The following is a 22,517-nucleotide window of genomic DNA, read 5'->3' as shown; positions in this document are numbered from 1 at the left end:
CGAACCCGTGGTGGTTGGGATCAGCGACATACCGCAAGCCCGCGCCCGGCGTAGATCTTTGTGCGGCTGGTCGAGAATGCTTGTGTGTTGGTGATGTTGTGAATGGTGGTAAACGCACCGTGCCGAATACCAATCGCTTCGTGCACCACTTTAACCATCGGTGCTAAGCAGTTAGTGGTGCAAGAGGCTGCCGTCACAATAGTGTGCTTTTCGGGGTCGTAGAGGTGGTCATTAACCCCCATCACCACGTTTAATACATTCGGCTCTTTTACCGGTGCCGTCACCACAACGCGCTTTACGCCTTGCTCTAAATAGGCGTTTAAACAACTCGGTCTTTTTAAATTTGCCGCTGGCTTCAATCACAAGATCACAAGCGGACCAATCGGTTTCGCTCAATGATTTATTTTGTGTCATCGCAATTGAGCGATCGCCGATGCGCAGCTGCTCGCCGTCTGGCTCGGCTTCGAATTGCCAGCGTCCGTGCACCGAGTCAAAGTTGAGCAGGTGCGCGAAGCACTCGGCGTCGCCCGCCCGGGTCATTGATCTGCACAATTTCAAATTCAGACCAGCCCCAGCCGCGCGCAATGCCAAGCGACCCATTCGACCAAAACCATTGATTCCGGACACGTATTGTCATTTTCCCCTATCTCCTGAAAGTATTCTTAGCCAAAGCCCGCTCGACGCTGTTACAGGGAGCTGCTATTGCATAGCAGCCCAATCATGACACCGACCAAAAACCATGGTTGCATTACTTGGTCGAAAGTCATGGGACTGTCACAATTGATCTGCTGTTTATCTACACACGAAGTACTTCGACGAATTGACTAGTACTTAAACAATTATTTCTCATACCAAGTCCGACTACGGTTCACTAAAGCCACCAGCGACAGCATCACCGGCACTTCGACCAATACCCCTACAACCGTTGCCAAGGCTGCACCAGAGTGCAGGCCAAACAGAGAAATCGCCACGGCTACAGCCAACTCAAAAAAGTTAGACGTGCCGATCAAGCATGCGGGTGCGGCGATGTTATGCGGCAGGCGCCAAGACTTGGCCCCAAAAGTAGGCGATGGCAAAAATGCCGTAGGTTTGCAGCAACAGCGGGATGGCGATCAATACAATGGTCTGCGGCTGGGTGAGAATCGTCTCGGCCTGAAAACCAAACAGGATCACCACAGTAGACAACAAGCCAACAATGGACCAAGGCTTCAGACGCGCCACAAAGTTGTTCAGGTGGTCATTGCCTCGTTTGAGCAATATACGGCGAGTCAACACACCGGCAAGCAGCGGCAATACAACGTAAAGCACGGTGGACAGCAAGAGCGTCTGCCAAGGTACCTGCACATCACTGATACCCAACAAAAAACCTGCAATGGGCGCAAAAGCAAACACCATGATGAGATCGTTTACCGACACTTGCACCAAGGTGTAGTTGGGGTCGCCTTTGCTCAGCTGACTCCAGACAAACACCATCGCTGTACAGGCGCAACGCCCAGTAAAATCATGCCCGCGATGTATTCGTTGGCGCTCTGCGCAATCGACCCAATCGGCAAATATCACACGGAAAAACAACCAGCCTAGGGCCGCCATGGTGAAAGGTTTGATTAGCCAATTGATCACCAGCGTCAACACCAATCCCTTGGGCCGCCGACCCACATCTTTGATCGCATCAAAGTCGATCTGGATCATCATCGGGTAGATCATCACCCAAATCAGTACAGCCACTACCAAATTGACATGCGCGTATTCCAGCTGGGCAATCACGGTGAACAAACCGGGGAATACGCTGCCAAGCGAGACCCCTAAAAAAATACTCAGCCCAACCCACACGGACAAATAGCGCTCAAACAGCCCACAAGGGCCTCCTCTTATTGATCGATTAAAAAACTTAACAGCAGATTTTGAGGCGCTCTGGGCGGTCACCCATGGCGGCCAAACGCTGCAGATCAGCGCCGAGTTGTGTGGCATGCGCCTGTGCGGTTGTGGCCAGCACCTCGCTTATCCAGCTACCGAGCTCTGGGTGCAATTGGTAGTAGACCCACTGGCCTTGGCGCGTATCGAGCAGCAGGTTGCAGTTGCGCAGCTGCGCCATGTGGCGGACACCTTGGGTTGCGAGCTATCCAGCGCAGCGGCAATTTCGCAGACGCAGAGCTCGCCCTCGGACTGAATCAGCAGCATCGTACGCAGGCGTCTCGTCGCTCAGGCATTTAAAAACAGCTTCGGGAATGTACGACATCGGCAATAAACCTTGTTGTTCAGCCAGAAAATCGGTACTAGGCCTTTGGTTGTGCTTATGATAATACACATATACGGATATGCATAGATGCATTTATAAGACCTTCAGCTAAAAGCAGGCAGCACCCACAACCTCCCCATCATCAAAGCTTGTGGAAATAGCTCGCAGAGCGAAGGTTTACAATCAGGGTTCAGACAACACGAGCAACCGCCCATGCCACACAAAACGCCTGCTGCACCTATCCGATATCCACCTACCCAACAAACAGACGGATACACTGCTGGGTACCTACCCTTGGCACAGGCTTCAACAGGTGATCGAGGCAATTACACAGCTGCAGCCTCGGCCTGATGCGATCATCGTCAGCGGCGATATTGCAGAGCACGGCTCCGAGCAAGAGTATCTGGCGTTCTTAACCCTATTAGAGCCGCTCAATATCACCGTGCACTTGCTCGCCGGAAATCACGACGACTCAGATGTGATGAAAGACGTTCTAGACGGCGGCCTGTGTAACCACGGTGAGCCAGTTGACATCGGCAGCTGGCAATTGCTGCTGATCAACTCTCAGGTGGCCGGTGCATCACACGGGCACGTCAGCCACTCCGAAATGCAGCGCCTTGACGAAACACTCAGCGCCAATAAAGGCCCAGCGATTGTCGCGCTGCCACCACACACCGGTCTCGCCATGCGCTGACCCAGACTGCCAACTGGCAAATCACGAAGAATTTCTAGCGCTATTGCAATCACACACGAACGTGAAAATTGTACTGGCTGGCCACACACATCAAGCCGATAAGACAGCGACACACGGCTTGCAAGTCTTCACCGCGCCCTCCACTTTTGCCCAGGTTTCACACCCCTGCGAGCATTGCTGAAGTAAATACGGAAGATTTTTTTGCGGCCCACACAGCGGAGCTGAGCCGTGTCGGCTTTAGGGTTTTTGATTTGTACAGCGACGGCCGTTTTGACGAACAACTGCATTGGCTTGGCTGCCAATAACTGCGAGAAAAGCACCAGCGGAGAGTTTTGTATCCGCCGATGCGTGCATGCTGCAAGGCCCCTCAAAAGTATCCGCTTCGGGCTAGCTAGCGCGCCTTTTCTCTTGTGTGCTGCTGCACCAAATCTTTGTACAAGGCGCGTATTTTAAGCGTCATGGGACCGGCTCCTTCGTGCTCGCCAATCGCTTGCCATCGAGTGAGGCAACTGGCGTTTGCGCGCCAAATGTTCCGCTCAAAAACGCCTCGTCGGCACCGTACACTTCATACAGTGAGAAGTTCTTTTCGCGCAGCGGGATATCATTGGCGTGGCACAAGTCAATTACCTTCTGGCGGGTCACGCCGTTCATGCAGTAATCCCCCGTGGAAGTCCAGACTTCGCCGCGTCGCACGATAAAAAAGTTACAGGCATTGGTTGTGTTCACAAAGCCGTGCGGGTCTAACATCAGCGCTTCGTCAGCGCCGGCCGCCTCCGCTTGCAAGCAGGCAATCACACAATTGAGCTTAGAGTGGCTGTTGTACTTGGCGTCTTGGCTCATCGGCAATCCGCGCACTTGCGGCACGGTTGCCAAACGAATGCCTTTACCGATCAAACTAGCAGCTGGCTTGGAGTGCTCCAGTATCGCAACAACGGTAGGTCCGGAGCGAGACAAGCCAGGGTGCTGGAAGGGCTTAACTTTAGGCCCCACGCGTGATCATCAAGCGACAATGCGCATCCGAGACCATGCCATTGGCGGCGGCGGTTTTGTTCAAGGCCTCCAGAATCTGCTCTTTCGTCATGCCGATATCAAGAGAGACAGACTTGCAACTATTGAACAAGCGATCCATGTGCTCATCAAAAAAAAGCCAGACACCGTCGTACAAGCGCAGGCCTTCCCACATACCATCACCGAGCATAAAGCCCGAATCGTAGACCGAGACCACCGCCTCCTGACGCGGCACGATCTGGCCGTTAAGGTAAATTTTAATATCTTGATTACGCTGGTCTTCTTCAGCGTCGTGCGTGGAGTGTGATTTTTCTGGCTCGCTCATAAGTGCAAACTTCTCTCGATAATCGTGATCAATTCAGTGGCGGGGCTATGGGTGAGTGGCCAAACAGTGCCACTCACCCCAGCAGCTTATCAGCCTGTACAAAACATCGGTAAAGGCTGCTCACTAACTTTTTACAAGAGTGGCTAGTCCAGCAACCCTACTTCGCGGAAGTAACGCACGGCACCAGGGTGCATCGGCGCCGACAAGCCGTTGACGACCATTTCTTCTTTTTCAAGTTGGCAAACGCTGGGTGAAAACCGCTGAACTCCTCGAAGTTATCAAACACCGCTTTTACCATCACGTAAACTGTTTCCTCTGGGATGTCGGCTGACGTCACAAACGTGGATGGCAAACCAAAAGATGGCACATCGTTGGGCACACCACGGTAGAGGCCGCCAGGAATATTCACTTTGCCGTAATAGGCTTTGCTCTCGACAAGCTTGTCAACTTTGGCACCAGAGACCGGCAAGATATTGATATCACAGTTGGTCGCAGCTTCAAGCACATTGGCAACAGGGTTACCGGCAACCATCAAAAAAGGCGTCCACATTGCCGTCGCACAGCGCTGCCGATTGCTCAGCCGACTTCAACTCTGTCACTAGGCTGAAGTGATCCATATCCCAACCCAACGCGTCGACCAGCACTTCAGCAGTACCTCGAGTACCGGAACCTGGATTGGCCCAGATTGACCACCTTGCCAGCTAAATCATCGAGCTCGGCGATGCCTGTGTCTTGGCGTGCAGCGATAATCACTGTGTCAGGGTGCAGCGAAAACAGCGAACGCAATTTCTCGTCTGGGCCGCTCTCTTCAAACAGATTTGAGCCATTTAACGCGTGGTATTGCCAATCGGACTGCACAATACCCATCTCCAGCTCGCCTTCACGGATCGTGCGCAAGTTGTAGACGGAACCGCCACCCGTGCTTTCGACGGAGCAGCGAATGCCGTGTTCTTTTCGCTCTTTATTGACCAAACGACAAATACCACCGCCCACAGCGTAATAAATGCCAGTCACTCCGCCGGTGCCAATAGTTAGAAACTGATCTGCTTTAGCCGTGCTAGTCGCGACACTCAGCGCCAGTGCGGCGAGCGCGAGAGGAATGGTTCGGGAAATGGGTCGATCTGATGTAAACAATGACATGGAAAGCCTCTTTTCGTTTTTAAAACCTGTGGAGAATCACGTGCTTTACAACGCAGACAAGCACCGCGGCACTCGGCCGCTGACCGAGCGCAGCTGGCTGCGGCTGCTGTCGTGCTTTAACCTTATCAACGCAATGTACGATTGTCGACAATTTTAATCCATGTCGACAATAAGAACAATACCTTAATCACCTAGCGAAAATTTACAGGTTGCATGCAGCCCCTTGAGATCTCACACTCAATTGCAAAGCATAAAAGCTGATGACAGCGACCAACCGCCTAACGAGCCCCTAAGCAACATGACGTCACTCACCTCTAAAGCCTCGCACAACGACACACTAAAAGATCGTGTGCTCGCGCAGCTACAACAACTCATTGTGACTGGGGACCTGATGCCAGGCAGCAAGCTGTTGGAGACACAAATAGCGAGACACTGGGGGTGAGCCGCGCGACGCTGCGCGAGGCAAATGAATCGATTGGTCGAAATTGGCCTATTGGAAAGCAAGCCCTTCCGCGGCACAACAATCCGCGCTTTGAGCCGACGGGATCTCAGCGAGATTTACTCCCTGCGCACGGGTCTAGAACAGATGGCCTTTAAGATGTGTTGGCACAAACGCAACCGTGTCCACCTGGCTGAGCTGCAAATGCGCAATGACCACCTCGCTGGACGTATTGCCGACAAAGACCCCTACGGCGCCATCACCAGTGAGCTTGCATTTGCACAGCTGGTGTTACGAACTTTCAGAGCACAGCTTGTTGCTGCAAAGCTGGGAGCGCTTGAAGCCAAACTTGCAATTTTACTTTGCCATGCACCAAAAAAGCGCACGGCAGAGACGGCCCGCTGCGAGAATCCCACGACACCTACATAGAACTGGCCCACGGGGATAGCCTCGATGCAATGCTAGAAACACTTAGAGCAGCACATGCAGCAAGGGCTTGATCGCACCTTACAGTTTGTCGATGCACTTTAATTGAGGCGGGAAGCTGCAAAACAACTTTATTTAAAGATGCCCGCAGACCTGATTGAAATCACCCCCCCCGATTGATCGATGCGCAATCGCCGAGGTGTTAGCACACGCAAGCTGCGATCAGTGCCAGACAGGCTTGCCCTGACCTGCAAAACTTTGGCTGATCTTGCGATAAGGCCCCAAGGCCACCAGCATCAGAGCGGCTTTTACGCACCAATCCGCCACCGCGAGACTAACCCACAGAGGGGCCTCGGGCCCAAGACCAACAGCGGCAAAACTTCATTGGCCCAGCTGACATCGTTGGCGGGCTCGATAAAGCTAAGCTGTGCCGCAAAGGCGATACAGAAGAATATCACCGTATCGACACTCGCCCCCCACTGCGCTGGAGATCAGCGGCGCGCGCCACCAGCTGCCATTGCGCAAGCGATCAAACACCGACACATCGAGCATTTGCGCAATCAAAAAGGGCCGTGCCCGAAGCGATGGCTATGCGCCAGGTTGACCAAGCGGACCAAATTCTCCGATAGCTGCGTACCGATAAGCGAGCAAATCAGCCCGACCACAAAGCCCACCAGCACGACTTTTCGCGCTTGCGCCGCGCCGTAAAGTCGGTTGGTGATATCGGTGACCAAGAAGGCCAGAGGATAGGTAAACGCAACCCCAAGTGAGCAATCGCCCAACAGGAACTGCACCAGAATGTTTGAGGCAACGACGACAGCGGCCATCGCCACCACGCCAAAAATAAAACCACGGTTCATGGTTTGTCTCCAATCACTTGGTGTCGCTCAGCCACGAGGGGATATCGCCCGCGCCGCGCCACCAAGGCGGGCATTCTAGGGCAAATGCCGCCTGCACGCCACGTCGATTGGCCGCTTTGCGAACTAGCTAGCTGACAGAGCTGCCGCTTGCAGGCTTGTCACGGCCATCAACCGCCACAACATCATCGGCCACACAGCCGCGCGAGAGATCATTGATCGGGCGATTGAGGCCTTGCAACAAAGGACCAATTACTTGCCAGCCACCGAGCCGCTGGGTGATTTTATAGCCAATATTGCCCGCCTCGAGATCGGGAATACAAACACATTAGCAGGCGCTTGGAAGTCAGCTTCCGGTGCTTTTTGCGCCAGCAGCTCAGGCACCCACGCGGCGTCAAACTGCACCTCGCCAACCACCTGCCAATCGGGCTGGGCGGCTTTTAGCGTCTCGGTCGCCTCTTGCACCTTGGTCACTGTTTCGTGGCGCGCGCTGCCAGCTGTTGAAAACGACAACATCGCCACACGCGGCTGCTCTCCCAAGAGCCCGCCGCACTGTGACCAGCTGCACGGGCAATTTCGGCAAGCGCGGTGCTGTCTGGGTCGATCACCAAACCGCAATCGCTAAACACCATCGCATCAGTAAAATCAGGGTTGCTCTTAGGCGGGATCATCAGCATAAAACTCGACACCAAAGCGGCATCTGGGTGGGCGCCAATCACCTGCAGAGCGGTGCGCACCACATCGGCGGTCGCGTTGACCGCACCGGCGACCACCCCATCGACCTCTCCCAGATGGCACATCAAAGCTGCGATCGTCAAAGGTGAGGCGACAGCCTTTTGCGGCCATTTCAATCGTCATGCCCTTGTGTGCTCGTCGCTGCTGCAAGGCGGCAGCCCATCGCTCTAGGGCAACAGCATCGCTGGGGTCGACAATCGTCACCTGGCTTAAATCGAGACTGTGTTGAGCGGCCAATGAATCGGCCTCAGTTGCGGACAACAATAGAATAGGCTCAGCAACGCCCAGACGCGCGGCTTCAACGGCCGCTTGCAAAATGCGTAGATCAGATGATTCGGGTAGGACTATTTTTGCTGGCTTCTGGCGAGCTTGCGCCATTAACTTGTCGAGTGCATTCATGTTGGGCCGATCCGCAAGAGTAGAGTCGGCCCCCATTAGACAGGAAGATCTAGCGCAGCTGTAGGGCCACTTCCGACCAACCTTTGGCCAACTCGACTTCCAGCACACGGATAGTATGGAGACGCCAAAGCGGGGATGATACGTGCTGTTCAAAATGCGGTGCACACCCACGGGGACTCGCAGCGCCACCTGACGCCCACTGGCCGTTTTGACACGATAGCTGGATTCCCCATCTGGCTCTATCGTCACGCCTTCACCAAAATGGAAACGCGCGACCGCCCGCTGGTAGCGACCCGATGCCGAATCGGAGATCGACAACCAGCCGTCGTTTATACTCCCAAGTACGAGCGACGGTCACATTGCCAGACAAACGACGGTAGCCGTCGTGACAAGCCGACACCCGCTGCGGCTCGGTGAATGAGAGCTCTAGGTCTTCAACTTTAGCCCGCCTCGCCACACGAAAGCCGGACCAAACCTCGGACGAGTTCTGCCCGTCAACACTGACCACATTGTGCGCCAGACTGCCGCGCTGGCGCAGTCGCTCAGGGCTATCGCCGTAGACGCCAGTGCCCGTATCTACTATCAGTCGCTCCTGCCCCAGCGAGAGCTCGAAGCTCAAGGTGTCCGCATGCGCGTGACCTGGCAGATAATCTGGGCCGATTGCACCGACATCCAAAAATGCCGTCCAACCGTCACGCTGCCAGCGCACATGCCCACTGCCCTCGAACTGGTGCAGCGAAGGCCAGCTGTGTATAACCTCCGGCAAACCAGCGGCGCGTGCGTATTTATCTACTTCAGCAGGTGACGGCGCAATGCCAAACGCCGCGTCGTTAAACAAGGCGATCTCACTATCTGGGTGCACCATGCCGGCAAGCCATTCGCGGGCGCTGTTAACCTGATCGTGCAAACGCGCTTCAGCACCTGGAAATGCTTCTTCCAAGACATCGCGGTAGATACGACTGAAATCCACCAGATCGATCAAGTCGCGCAGCATAATACTGTGATACATCGGCGACAGCTCAAAATGTGCGCCGTCACTGAGGAATTCCTCGTCCAGCTCGCGCTCCACAATCGACCAACCGAGCTTGAGCCAACTCTTGGCCTCTTCGCCGCGGAAGTACAAGCCGCCATCATCAGAGCCTTGCCGTTGACAAACAGGTGATTCCCCTGCAGATGCCACTCTATACGCTGCGACAGATAGCGCACTTGAGTCGCCAGCGAAGCATCGAAGCCACGCGGTACGCGCCCACCCACTGAGCGACCACTGCATCCAGTTGACCAGACGCAACGACAGCGGATAAGGCTCCCCAACCGTTGCCGACTCCAATGGGGTTTTCTTCGATCCAGCGCCCGACGATGGGCTTGTGCCAAGCACTGCGCTCCGCAGTATTTACCGCCATCAAGTCGTCAAAATAATGCAAGTTATAGAGCCAGAGCTTTTCCTGCTTTTCATCATTCCAATCACTGACCGTGCGGCAGTGTCCCGACTTACCCAAAAACTCAAAAGTCTCTGGGCCTGTCATGCAGCTGGGGCGATCGGGGGCTTTGCACAACTCCGCCGACACAGCGCGCAGCGCGGGCGCGGTGGTGTCATTGACCGTCGGACGATGAAAACTTAAAACCACAAACGTCCGTAGATTTGCACAGGTCGCAAATACTTGACGGTGTGAAATAGACGAAGCGCCTTTTGCACTGCTGAGAGATTCTCAGGAAACGGCGCCACCAGAGGCGAAGGCGAGGCCTCTAGATCCCCAGGGTTCAGGGGCGTCAGGGACATCGACGAAACAACGTCTCGTTGCGCATGCAAATCGTTGTAAGTGCTTTTTGGCATCTTCTACATGGCTGGAGAACCCAGCGCCTTTGAAACTAGATGCCTAAATGAACGACCGTAGACGCGTATCTTGAGTATAAAGAGGCTACGTTTGCCGACAAACAATGTTTATCCGCAACAGCCGTGATTGACCGAACTGCTAGCGGCTCACCCGACCGAAGTCGACACCGCTTAAACGACAAAGGGGCCCCCAATTGGGGCCCCTTTATTTTAAATTCCGTAGAGCGCGCCTTTAGAAGGCGCCCAAATTAAGCTTGCTCTGCTGCGTCGTCCTCCAGACTTGCGGCGCGCTGCAGCTTTTCGAGCCACCTCTTCTCTGTGCACTGGTACGCCGCGAGGCGCATCGATACCTAATCTGATTTGGTTACCCTTGACCCCTAAGACGGTCAGAGTGACGTTATCACCAATTGTGAGCTTTTCGCCTACGCGGCGACTTAATATCAACATCGTGAACATTCCATGTAAATGTTAGTGAACGCTTGGTAGACAGCAGATCACAGGCCAAATAAGTACACCTATGATTAAATTTAATTCACGTTTGATTATTGCTCTTAATGCACGCTTTCGCTTGGATAATTTTCCATTTACCCCTAAAAATACTACGCCGACCTAAATAACTGACCCATTTGGTCTAATTATCAACGTCTCGCACGCAAGTCAGCATCGACGCGTTACCGCTAGCGAACCCCACTGGCCAGTCCAACCATAAGCTTTTGCCTTAGTGCCGGTAGGGCGAACCGCCCCGCGTGTATTTGCAGCAACTTCCCGCGTCACTGTGACGTAGACAAACGAGCACTCTCGACGCAGAGCCTGAAGATCCGCTTCAGATTCAATAAAAAACCCTTGAAACAAAAAAGAGCTCTCGAGCCATGGTTTATCGAGTTCGTCAACGCGCATGCCCAACTCAAGCTCCTCAACGGGTAGACGCATGCGAAACTGCGTCAGACCAGAGGTGCAAGACCCCAAACGCTCTATGCCATTGTCATGATTGATACTGCTGATCGTAGCCATTGTTACCTCTGCCTGTCTGCACGTCGATTTGGCCCGAAGTCGCTCTGAGACAAGAATGTCATCGCAGCTGCTGGTGGACCATCTCTAACGATCTAAATTACCTAGAGTGACAAGCTAACGTTATAGTGAGCCCCGCACTGAGAAACACCGCACGGTTCTGATTTAAAAACACGCAATTGCAGCGCATATGCAAAAAATGCGCCACACTCAAGACCTAACGCTAAGTTATTGAAAAACACTCTATGTAGTACTCTCAACACACCGCACCCACGACAGGTTGTGTTTGAGCTTGACTACAGGCACAAGCACTGCGAAACTCTGCGTCGTTCAGTTAACAGCTACCGCTAACCAGCGAGCAGCGACTGAATCACACAGACGTTCGAATGATCTAGCAGGCTATATCAAGCGCTGCACTCACCGCTCGCGACGTGCACCGTCGACGCAGCCCACGACCGTCTTTCGCTAGTCGAATACGCGCACTGCCCCGCAGGGTTTTGCCCGATTCAGCGCGACCGCATAGTCGCGCCCAAGACCAACTCACGCATGAAGCAACCCTCTCGGTGCCACCTAGCCGCCGAGCGTTGGCACGCGCCGAAGTCAGTCAGCTGTAGCACATGATGCCTCGCCGCATCTGCCACAAAAAAAATCAAATAACAATATGTTGTGGCCTGACGATTTCGAGCTACAATATGTAGTTATCGAGATCTGAAAAACCGATCTAAAAACAATACAACTATTTGTCACAACACGGGCAAACCGAAGCCTTTTCAGGTCACTTCGGCCCTTTGCTGTGACCTCGACCAACCGCTGCTTGTGCACAGCCAATTGCACAACTGCAGTGAGCCCAATGGTCACTCTGTAAAATTTGAAGACAAGGACTGATACTTAATGAGCAATACGAAGCTGTACGCCGTCAAACCCTCTGGCCTTGAAGCGTCTCAGTCAGACATCCCGCTGCAGGATGCCTCACTCGACATCTGGAACCAAAATACCGCCTGAAAAGTAAAGAAGGCGCGGCAGTTGATCCCGATATCGACGGCACTTACTTGCGTGTTGCTAAAGCCCTATCTGAAGTTGAAGCCACCGAAGAACTGCGAGACGCTTGGTCCGAGCGTTTTTTGTGGGCCCTGCGCAAACGGCGCTATCCCCGCCGGCCGCATCGTCTCAAATGCTGGCGCGCGTGAGCACAAGCCCGCCACGTCTACTATCAACTGCACCGTCTCCGGCACCATCGGCGACAGCATGGACAACATCCTCGACAAGGTGCACGAAGCTGGCATGACGCTGAAAGCCGGTTGCGGCATTGGCTACGATTTCAGCACCTTGCGCCCACGCGGTGCCTATGTGTCTGGTGCCGGTGCACACACCTCAGGCCCGCTGTCGTTCATGGATATCTACGACAGCATGTGCTTCACCGTTTCATCTGCCGGTGGTCGCCGTGGCGCCCAGATGGGCACCTTCGATGTGCGCCACCCCGGATGTGGTCGAGTTATTCCGCGCCAAGCGTGAAGACGGCCGTCTGCGCCAGTTCAACTTGTCCTTGTTGATCACCAAAGATTTCATTGAAGCGGTTAAAGAAGACCAAGAGTGGGAACTCGCCTTCCCAATCCGCGAAAGCGAATTGGCCGAGACCAAGCTCGATATCAACAACCGCGAACAAGTGCTGTGGCGCGAATGGCCCACCACTGAAGACGTTGTCAGCAACGCCGAAGGCCTGGTCGCTTGCCGCATCTACAAAACCATGCGCGCACGTCGCCTGTGGGACGTCATCATGTCGTCCCACCTACGACTTCGCAGAGCCTGGTTTTATCTTGATCGACAAGGTCAACGAGCAAAACAACAACTGGTGGTGCGAGTCTATTCGCGCGACCAACCCCTGCGGTGAGCAGCCCACTGCCACCCTACGGCGCCTGCTTGCTCGGCTCTATCAACCTGACCAAATTTTGTGCGTGACCCGTTCACTGAAAACGCCCATTTCGACTGGGACGCCTACCGCGAAGTTGTCGCCATCTTCACGCGTATGCTGGACAACGTCGTCGAAATCAACGGTCTACCACTGGAAGGTCAGCGTGATGAAATATTGCGCAAGCGCCGTCACGGCATGGGCTTTTTAGGTTTGGGTACCACCATGACCATGCTGCGCATGCGTTACGGCTCGGCCAACTCACTGGCCTTCACCACGGACATCACTCGCGAGCTGGCTATGACCGGTTGGCGCGAAGCACTGGCACTCGCCAAAGAGAAAGGCCCAGCTTCGATCATGAACGAAGACTTTGTGATCACCGCAGAGATGCTGCGCCAGCGCCCGCAGATGAAAGAAGACGGCTACAAGCTTGGCAAGAAGATCAAAGGCCGCGTGCTGCACGCTCGCTACAGCCAGTACATGAACAAGATTGCCGAAGTCGACCCGCAGCTGGTCAAAGAGCTCGAGGAAGTGGGCGCTCGCTTTAACCCATCACAGCTCGATTGCTCCAACTGGCACTATTTCCTTGTCGCTGGCCAACAACGCCAGTAACGGCATCGAGCCCTCCTTCGCCCCATCACTACGCTCGCAACGTGATTCGCGAAGGCAAGAAGAGCAAAGAGAAAGTCGACGTTTTCCTCCTATGAGCTGCTCGCCTATCGCAAGCTGATCAACGAACACGCCATGCCCTACGGCGAAGACGGCAGCACCGAATTGCCGGACTATTTCATCAGTGCCGATGAAGTGACGCCCATGCAACACGTCGACGTACAAGCGGCCGCGCAAGAGTGGATCGACTCGTCTATTTCCAAGACGGCCAACGTGCCGACGGAATTCCCCTACGAGGATTTCAAAGACATCTACTTGTACGCCTACGACAAAGGCCTCAAAGGCTGCACAACTTTTCGTTTCAACCCTGAAGCATTTCAAGGTGTCTTGGTCAAAGAATCAGACCTCGAGAACACCATGTATGAATTCACGCTTGAAGACGGCAGCGTGGTACAGGTAAAAGGTAACGAAAAAATCGATTACGACGTGAAGTCCATTCAGCCGCCAACCTTTTTGACGCTCTTAAAGAGGGATATTACGGCCGATTCTGAGGCCCAGCCTCAGTTCATCGATCGGGAGAACAAACATGACCATCAAAATTGAAAAAGCCATCGTCGGCTACGCTGTAAAATCTAACGCCGACGAAAAAGCAAAAGAACCCGCTAAACCTGCTGTGCCAGATGTTGTGCACATGCACGAAGCACTGATTCGCCCAGAAGTGCTGATCGGTGCAACTTACAAGTTGCGCACGCCGCAGCACGTATCTGAGCACTCGATGTTTATCACCATCAACGACATGGTGCTAAACGAAGGCACAGAACACGAGTTGCGTCGCCCCTATGAGGTGTTCGTCAACAGCAAGAACATGGACAACTTCCAGTGGATTGTCGCGCTGACTCGCATCATGTCGGCCGTTTTTCGCAAAGGCGGCGATGTCCACTTTTATGGTGGAAGAACTGCGCTCTGTGTTTGACCCCAAAGGCGGTTACTGGAACAAGAGCAAGTACATGCCTTCGCTGGTAGCGGAAATCGGCGACGTCATCGAACGCCACCTGATCAGCATCGGCATGATTCGCCCACCGGAGCTGGACGAAAACCAAAAGCGTTTTATCGATGCCAAACGCACAGAGTTTGAGCTCACCGCGAGCCCAGGCCCAGAGACACCAGCTCAGATGGCAGCGAAGACGGCGAAGCTCAGTACCCAGCCGGTGCCGTGCTGTGCAATCGCTGCCACGCCAAAGCCGCCATCCAGATGGACGGTTGTATGACTTGCCTCGCTTGCGGCGACTCCAAATGCGGCTAACGCACTGAAGTGAGTAAAGCGCAGCAAACCATCGATGTGCAATCCACATCGACGCCAAAAAGTGGCTGGAGTATTATCGCCAGCCCAACACACGCGTGCAGGCGCGCGCGCTTGATGGCAGACTAGTCGAGTTGCAAGCCTCAAAACTTCAAACCTTTTATCGGCCATGCTGGTGTCTCGGGCACGTTTCGACTGACCCCTCGACCACCAGCACAAGCTACTCAACATACAAAGAATCGTTGGCTAGACGCGCGCCAGACGCCGTTTGCGCCAACACCACACTTAGCGGTACCCATGCCATGACGAATTACGATTTTCTGGACAACTCGTCCAGCAATTGCTGAACACGATTGTTTCAACACGATGAACGCGCCGAAGAAGACAGCGTTGCCACACAATACTTGGCTGGCACTATCGGTTTTCTGTAGGCCGTGAAGAGCGCCTGACGCGTGAGCAAAAAAACGAAATCCTGCAAGAGCTAGCCGCTTTTGCCGGTCGCGTAGTAGAAGACGTAAGTCACACCGTGAGCAAGAGGCAAGCGCCTCAACCTCAAGCCGGTGAAGCTGAAGGCGTATGGCGCCCAGGCATGGACTAATAGCCGCCTGCGGCTGCCACACCCTTTAAAATACCCACAGGAAATCAAACATGTCTCAAGCGAGTGCGCGACACATCCTGGTCGACAGCGAAGAAAAATGCCTAGACCTCCTCAAGCAAATCAACGACGGCGGTGATTTTGCCAAATTGGCAGCGGAGCACTCCAGCTGCCCATCTGGCCAATCTGGCGGCGAACTCGGCACTTTTGGCCCAGGCCAAATGGTGCCTGAATTCGACCGAGTGGTTTTCAGCGCTGAAGTTGGCACGGTTCAAGGCCCAGTCAAAACTCAGTTTGGCTATCACCTGCTCGAAAGTCACCAACCGCGTAGAGCCAAGCACTGCAACGGCTTCTGCCCGCCACATTTTGGTCGACAGCGAAGCGAAATGCCAAGACCTGATGACCCGTAATCGGCAACGGTGAAGACTTCGCCGCCCTCGCCGCCGAGCATTCAAGCTGCCCATCTGGCAAAGCCGGTGGCGCACTGGGTACTTTTGGCCCAGGCCAAATGGTGCCTGAGTTCGACAAAGTCGTATTCAGCGCAGACGTTGGCACTGTGCAAGGCCCAGTGAAAACGCAATTTGGTTATCACTTGCTAGAAGTGACTCAGCGCACTGACTAAACCGTGCAGTTAGCTGTAACCCAAAAAGCGACAAGCCTACTTGTCGCTTTTTTTATACACATAACCCACCTAAAAACCAGCAAAGCCCGCACTCACACCACCCAGACAAGTGACACCGCCGCAATTAAGCGAAACCGTTGCAAAACTCAGGTAAAATGCTCGCAAGAAACGCCAGCAATAAATAGAGCTGCGCTTGTCACAAACCCAAGACTAAAAACCGTAGCACTCAAAACATGTCACTTGCTAAAAAAAGCAGTCGAGCTCAAGGGCGGCACCGTTACACTGATGTCCTTGCTGGTGCAGAGCCTAGACCCAGACGAAGTCAAAGCTGCACTCAAAGAAAAATAGAACAGCCCCGACATTTTTTGGTGGCGCGCCCATTTTGATCGACTTCAACGGTCTTGAAGGTCTTAAACCAAAAGACCATTGAGCCACTGATCGAAGCGGTACGCGAAAGCAACGTTATGCCGATTGCGGTGCGCGGTGTCGAAGAAGAGCTGCACGAAAGGCTGCGCGAGCTCAACATGCCGCCGCTGCGGGCTGAAGACAAGACGCTGCAAAAAGAAGACGACAAAATTCAGCGAATAGTTGGCTCTCCCCGTGTTGAGAGCCGCCCCATTCGTTCGGGTCAGCAGGTGTACGCCCAAGAGGGCGATTTAATTGTCATGGCAAACACCAGCGCCGGTTCTGAGCTGATCGCAGATGGTAGTATTCACGTCTACGGTCCGTTGCGCGGCCGCGCCCTGTGTGGTGTCACTGGCAACGACAAAGCTCGCATTTTTTGCGAATCGCTCGAAGCAGAGCTCGTTTCAATTGCAGGCAATTACAAGGTGCTCGAAGAAATACCAACCGAACTACAAGGACGCCGAGTCCAAGTTTGGTTAGACGAGCATAAACTGAATATCGAACCCTTCTAGCGTGGAGGAACAAGCGTTGTCCAAAATCATCGTAGTCACATCCGGTAAAGGCGGTGTGGGTAAAACCACCACCAGCGCCTCGATCGCTGCCGGACTGGCTCGCGCCGGTAAAAAAAACTGTTGTCATCGATTTCGATGTCGGCCTGCGTAACCTTGATCTCATCATGGGTTCGAGCGCCGTGTCGTGTATGACTTTGTCAATCTCATCAACGGCGAATCCAACCTCAAGCAGACGCTTATCCGCGACAAGCGCGTAGACAATCTGTGGATTCTTCCCGCCTCTCAGACGCGCGACAAAGACGCGCTGACCAAAGAAGGCGTGGAGAAAGTGCTCAAAGACCTGATGCGCGACAAGTTCGAATACATCATCTGCGACTCCCCTGCTGGTATCGAGCAAGGTGCACGCATGGCTCTCTACTACGCCGATGAAGCGATCGTGGTCACCAACCCCGAAGGTCTCGTCAGTGCGTGACTCGGATCGTATTCTGGGTATCTTGCAAAGCAAGTCGCGCCGCGCGGAGCTCAACCAAGCGCCCAGTCACTGAACGCTTGCTGGTGACCCGCTACGACGCCGAGCGCGTCGACACCGGACAGATGCTGAGCGTAAACGATATCGTGGAATTATTGGCAATTCCGCTGCTCGGAGTCATCCCTGAGTCGAAAGTAGTACTAGAATCATCCAATCAAGGTCGCCCTGTCGTATTAGAAAACGAGAGCGCTGCTGGTCAAGCATACGACGATGCCGTCGCCCGACTGCTCGGTGAGAAACGCCCCATGCGATTTCTGACCGCCGAGAAGAAGGGTTTCTTCAAACGCTTGTTTTGGACGTTAAACAATGAAGTTACTGGATTTCTTCCGGCGAAAGCGTGGCGACACAGCCAACATAGCCAAAGAGCGGCTCAGTGTTGTGATAGCCCACGAGCGCAATAAACGCAGCGACGAGGGCGGCGCTAAACACGCCGCCGAATACCTGCCGAAGCTCAAACAAGATGTGCTCGACGTGATTAGAAAGTACGTGTCGATCAACGAAGACGACGTAACGGTTCGCCTTGAGAAAAGCGAAGACCGAGACGTGCTCGAACTCAACATCAACCTGCCCGACCACGCGGCATGATTGCAGCACACGCCAGCCCTCGCCTGGCGTGGCAATAGAGGCTTTGAGATCCAATGCCGACGGGCAAACCCATTGCGCCGCTCACCCTCGACCAGCTCAAAGAGCTGCTCGAGGCATCCACACCGGTAAAAAACAACACATCCGACTCGGCGCCGCAGCATCAAAGTGTTTGACGGCCTTGTCTCAGCACCGCAGCAGGCGGCTGTTTTCTCTATCTCCGACCTCGCGCAGCAATTCAACGTCAATGCCTCTACCCTTTCGCGCTTAGCGCGCACCTTGGGCTACGCTGGCTTCAGCGAGTTCCAAGAGGTTTTTCGTCGCCATATTGCCAACACTGGGCACTTTTACAGCGAGCAAGCCAGCCTGCTCAACCAGAGCGGTGGCGAGCAGCTCAGCCAATTTGAGCTCACCGCTGAAATAGCCGACAAAGAACGCCGCAATATCGACGGCATGCTCAACGCCATCACCCCACAGACGCTCAGCGCTACGGTCAATCTGCTGGCCCAATCAAAGCGCGTGCGCATCTATGGTATGCGCCAGGCTTTTGCCTCCGCGGTCAGCCTGTCCTACATGCTCGGCCTGGTGCGCGACGACGTCAGTATTCTCAATATCGCAGAGCACGGCGTGGCACACAGCTTGGCGCAGCTGACCGAAGGCGACACCCTCGTGTGCATCGGCTTTAACCCCTACAGCCGAAATACCGTCATGACCGGTCGCGTCGCGCGTGAGCAAGGCATTCAGGTTATCGCCATCACCGACAATCACGCGTCGCCACTGGCCACCGCCGCCAACCACACCTTCATCACCCCGACGCAAGGCGCGGCATTTAGCAATGGCCTCGCCGCCACAACGGTACGCTCGCCGAGGCACTGACTAACCTTGTGGCACAACAGCTCGGTGAAACCGGCCTGCTGAAGCTTGAATACCACGAAGAGCTGCTCGCCGCCCTGCAAGTTGAAGCTTGAATTGTTGCTTTTTTGCAAATCAACTCTCGCAAAACGGGCTAGATATCAATTTTTTTACAACATTTCAGGCCTGACTATCGCGCACAGGGCTTGCACCTCAGCCCAGCCCAGCTACTATTTTTAGACAATAGAAAGCCAACGCCAAAGCTTGCGCACGTTTCAGCCAAACTTGATGTTGCGTTATCACAACACACGCAAATGACTAACCGGTACTGTCGCACCGAAGTATGGGGCCACGGCCCTGCACCCCCTTGAGGACTGATCGATGAAGAAGACAATCACAACGTTGGCAGTTGCCACAGCACTTGCTGCCCCACTGACAGCCAACGCCGCAGCGACGATGTACGGCTCGATTCGCTTGGTCGCTAACAGCACAAGCCACGACGACCCAGCACTAGAGCGCGACATCTCCATAGATAAACGCCGCCTCACGCTTTGGCCTGCGCGGCTCGGAAGAGCTGGGCAATGGCTTGAAAGTGGGCGGTCGTTACGAATTTGGCGTCTCCTCCGACAAAGGCGACATCCAGGACAACAATCGCCTGTCTTATATCTCCATTGAAGGTGGCTTTGGAGAGATACAAGCCGTCGCGTATGGTCGACCTACTGGAATGTTGTTGGCCTAGGCTGGCCAGCCATTGACTACAGCGGTGACGGCTTGGATGAAGTCACGACCTTTCGCTTGTCCGATTCAATCAAATGGACCAAAAACTTCGGCGCTGCATCTATTAGCTTGTTAGCCGTGCTAGACGACGGCGCACAGCGCACACAGGCTCGTTTGGCTTTAAAACCGGCGGCTTCAGCTTTGGCCTAGTTTTTGACCAACTGATCGATGAAAGCTCGGTGACCACAGCCACCGATAAAGACGCCAATGCCGAAGACGATTTATCAACGGCGCTGTCTATCGGCTACGCCTTGGATAACGGCCTTGGATTTACAGCGATCATCGCCACCGATGACAACGGTGTTGACGACGCCACCACCCGCTACAACGTCAACGGTATCTACAGCGCCAACGACAATACCTTTATATTGTCCTACGGCGACAACAACACCGACGCTGACGACGATGAATCCATCTCGGTGGAACTCGCGCGCAAACTCGGCGAGCGTTCAACCGCTTGGGTTGCCCTGCAAAGCACTGACCCCTCTACATCGGTACAACTCGGCTTGCGCCACAACTGGTAAGCCCTAAGCTTTCTAGAGTCGGCCTGCCTACGCGGGCCGGCGCTAGAGATCAAACTGCTGCAGTGACCATGTATCGTCCAGCGACATTCCGCGACCAATTCACGCAGACTAACACCACCAGCAGCGCAAACCCTCACACCTGCTCAAAGCCCGCGTGCCATACACCGGGTCGCCGTCGATAAACACCGCACTGAGCCTTACGCTCCCAATCAAGCGGCACGCCTGTACTTGGCAAAACGGCATCATCGTAACGCGCGTCGGCACGAAACAAATCCTCTAACTCTTCAATACTTCGCCCCTGCCGCAAGCCCTTCTTGTAGCCCTTTTTTTAACCGCCTGAACTTTAGGCCAGTCAGTATCGAGTCGCGCATTGCTCAGCCCGTGCACGCCCGGTTCTAGGCGCAGAATTCCCGCACGATTACTGACACAAAATCCCTTATCACCGTCAAACAGCAGCAAGTTATAACCGTCGTATTGCTGCGAGTCATCGGCAGTAAATGCTGGGAAAATTGCTCCGCACTTAAGTCGCCGAGTAGAAAATCTGGCACCAAAAAGCCGCGACTTCGACTGGGCGCCTCCACGGCTTGCTGCGGCTCGCCGCACATTGGTCACCACCGCCAAACGCCGATTGCCGCGATGAAAGCCAAGCCAAGTGCCACCGCACGCAAATCGCGACCGGCATATATCTCGGGCTGTTGCGCCCAAGCGGCCAGAGGCACACTGGGCCGCTCAAAAAACTCGTCGCGATTTGCCAACAACACCAGCGGCGTCTCCGGCATCGAGCTGCCAGGCAAACGCGACTAAACACATAACACACAACCTTTACACACAGAGTTTTTCTCGCTGTTACAATCGGCCTTCACGGAACCTAGCGGCCATACATATATTATGCAGATGCAAAACACACTCGAGGGCAAAACTCAAAGCGGCCTTCAACCCTGAGCACCTCGAAGTCGTCAACGAGAGTTCAAACCACAACGTTCCCGCTGGCTCTGAGTCGCATTTCAAAGTGACATTGGTCTGCCAAGACTTTGAAGGCCTGATGCTGATCAAGCGTCATCGACTTGTCAACGCCGCGCTAAAAGAAGAGCTCAGCGGACAAAATCCATGCACTGGCCCTGCAACACTTTGACACCAGCCGAGTGGACAGCGCAAAACGGACAAGTACCCGCAATCACCCGACTGCAAAGGCGGCGGCAAGTAAGATCATTAGTCTCTAGCGGGCAGGGTCGGCATACGCTGGCTCAGCGGAACATCCACGCGTCCATCGAGACGCCAGTCATAGACGGTCGCGTAGGCCATCACCGCTTTGACGTAATCGCGCGTCTCACGAAAAGGGATACTCTCACCCAGCGGTCGGCCAACATGGGCTCTTTGGCCAACCAGCGCGGCACTCGTGACAAGCCTGCATTGTAGGCCGCTGTCGCCATCACCTGCGAGCCATCAAATCGATTGAGCAGATACCGCCGATAATAGGTTGCCCAGCGCAATATTAAATTCAGGGTCCTCTAGCGCCCCTATATAGAGGCGCTTGCCAGCCCGTCGCGCGACGTCTTTTGCCGTGGCGGGCATCATCTGCATCAAGCCAATGGCACCTGCTCCTGAGCGCACCTCAGGCTGAAACAAACTCTCGCGACGCGCCACCCCATAGACCCAAGGCAGCGACAAATCGTGCTTGTCAGACTCGCGCTGCACCGCGTCGCGATAGGCAAACGGGAACGCACACGCAGATCATCGTTGTAGCCGCTGCGGCCGTTACTCACGATGGCGCGGTCGTACCAGCCCCAATCGAGCACCAACAAGGACAGCTCCGCGCGTTGCGCGACGTCTAATCTCGCGCATCAAAGCCTTCCACTCAGCCTGCGCCTCGCCACGCAGACCGACAAACAGGTACTCGCGCATGCGCTGCACATCAGCGCGCGATTGCAAGGCTGACCGCAGCGAGCCATTGACCGGTGTCGCAACATTGTCCATTTGATAGGGCTCGCCGACGCGATCAGCGGCTAAAAACCCGTAATAGCTGCGTGTTTTGGCCAGGTTGGCGAGCGCGGCCTGTGCCGTGCTTTTTGCGCCTAACTCATCCCGCGCCACAGCCGCCAGTACTGCCAGTCGGAAAGCTCTTTTTCATCTCCAGACAAAGCCTCAACCGCGTCCAACACCTCTTGCCACTCGCCCAGCCGAACAGCCAAACGCACCCGCGCTTCAC

The 22,517-nt window shown here is 54.5% G+C and overlaps 5 protein-coding genes across 5 annotated transcripts; 3 read left to right on the top strand and 2 right to left on the bottom strand.

The window, feature by feature from the left end:
* Positions 1 to 3,386: 3,386 nt before the first annotated feature.
* Positions 3,387 to 3,770, bottom strand: LOC143023259 (branched-chain-amino-acid aminotransferase-like). Its single transcript, XM_076181783.1, has one exon. The coding sequence runs from the start codon at positions 3,768 to 3,770 to the stop codon at positions 3,387 to 3,389; it is 384 nt and encodes a 127-aa protein (XP_076037898.1).
* A 1,138-nt stretch (positions 3,771 to 4,908) lies between these two features.
* LOC143023258 (31 kDa immunogenic protein-like) lies at positions 4,909 to 5,403 on the bottom strand. The gene has a single exon (XM_076181782.1). It carries the CDS (start codon positions 5,401 to 5,403, stop codon positions 4,909 to 4,911), a length of 495 nt encoding a protein of 164 aa, XP_076037897.1.
* A 10,158-nt stretch (positions 5,404 to 15,561) lies between these two features.
* Positions 15,562 to 15,918, top strand: LOC143023257 (peptidyl-prolyl cis-trans isomerase C-like). The gene has a single exon (XM_076181780.1). The coding sequence runs from the start codon at positions 15,562 to 15,564 to the stop codon at positions 15,916 to 15,918; it is 357 nt and encodes a 118-aa protein (XP_076037895.1).
* A 676-nt stretch (positions 15,919 to 16,594) lies between these two features.
* On the top strand, positions 16,595 to 17,977 carry LOC143023256 (septum site-determining protein MinD-like). Its single transcript, XM_076181779.1, is given in 6 exon segments — positions 16,595 to 17,010; positions 17,048 to 17,168; positions 17,170 to 17,203; positions 17,206 to 17,501; positions 17,503 to 17,589; positions 17,591 to 17,977. Coding segments are annotated over 6 exon segments (1,341 nt in total).
* A 237-nt stretch (positions 17,978 to 18,214) lies between these two features.
* LOC143023255 (HTH-type transcriptional regulator HexR-like) lies at positions 18,215 to 19,034 on the top strand. Its single transcript, XM_076181778.1, has 2 exons — positions 18,215 to 18,286; positions 18,393 to 19,034. Exons 1-2 carry the CDS (start codon positions 18,215 to 18,217, stop codon positions 19,032 to 19,034), a joined length of 714 nt encoding a protein of 237 aa, XP_076037893.1.
* The last annotated feature ends 3,483 nt before the right edge of the window (positions 19,035 to 22,517 follow it).

This window comes from Oratosquilla oratoria, unplaced genomic scaffold (assembly GCF_046742065.1).
Source record: "Oratosquilla oratoria isolate Oo_2021 unplaced genomic scaffold, ASM4674206v1 SCAFFOLD45, whole genome shotgun sequence".
NCBI classification, from domain to species: Eukaryota; Metazoa; Arthropoda; class Malacostraca; order Stomatopoda; family Squillidae; genus Oratosquilla; species Oratosquilla oratoria.
The sequence above is the reverse complement of the archived record's forward strand: the minus strand, read 5'-3'. Positions and strand labels throughout refer to the sequence as shown.

Coding starts and splice junctions, on each gene's coding strand:
- LOC143023255 (XM_076181778.1), top strand. CDS start 18,215: ATGCCGACGGGCAAACCCATTGCGCCGCTCACCCTCGACCAGCTCAAA. Junction 18,287..18,392: donor TGCTCGAGGCATCCACACCG/GTAAAAAACAAC, acceptor GACCTCGCGCAG/CAATTCAACGTCAATGCCTC.
- LOC143023259 (XM_076181783.1), bottom strand. CDS start 3,770: ATGAGCCAAGACGCCAAGTACAACAGCCACTCTAAGCTCAATTGTGTG.
- LOC143023257 (XM_076181780.1), top strand. CDS start 15,562: ATGTCTCAAGCGAGTGCGCGACACATCCTGGTCGACAGCGAAGAAAAA.
- LOC143023258 (XM_076181782.1), bottom strand. CDS start 5,403: ATGTCATTGTTTACATCAGATCGACCCATTTCCCGAACCATTCCTCTC.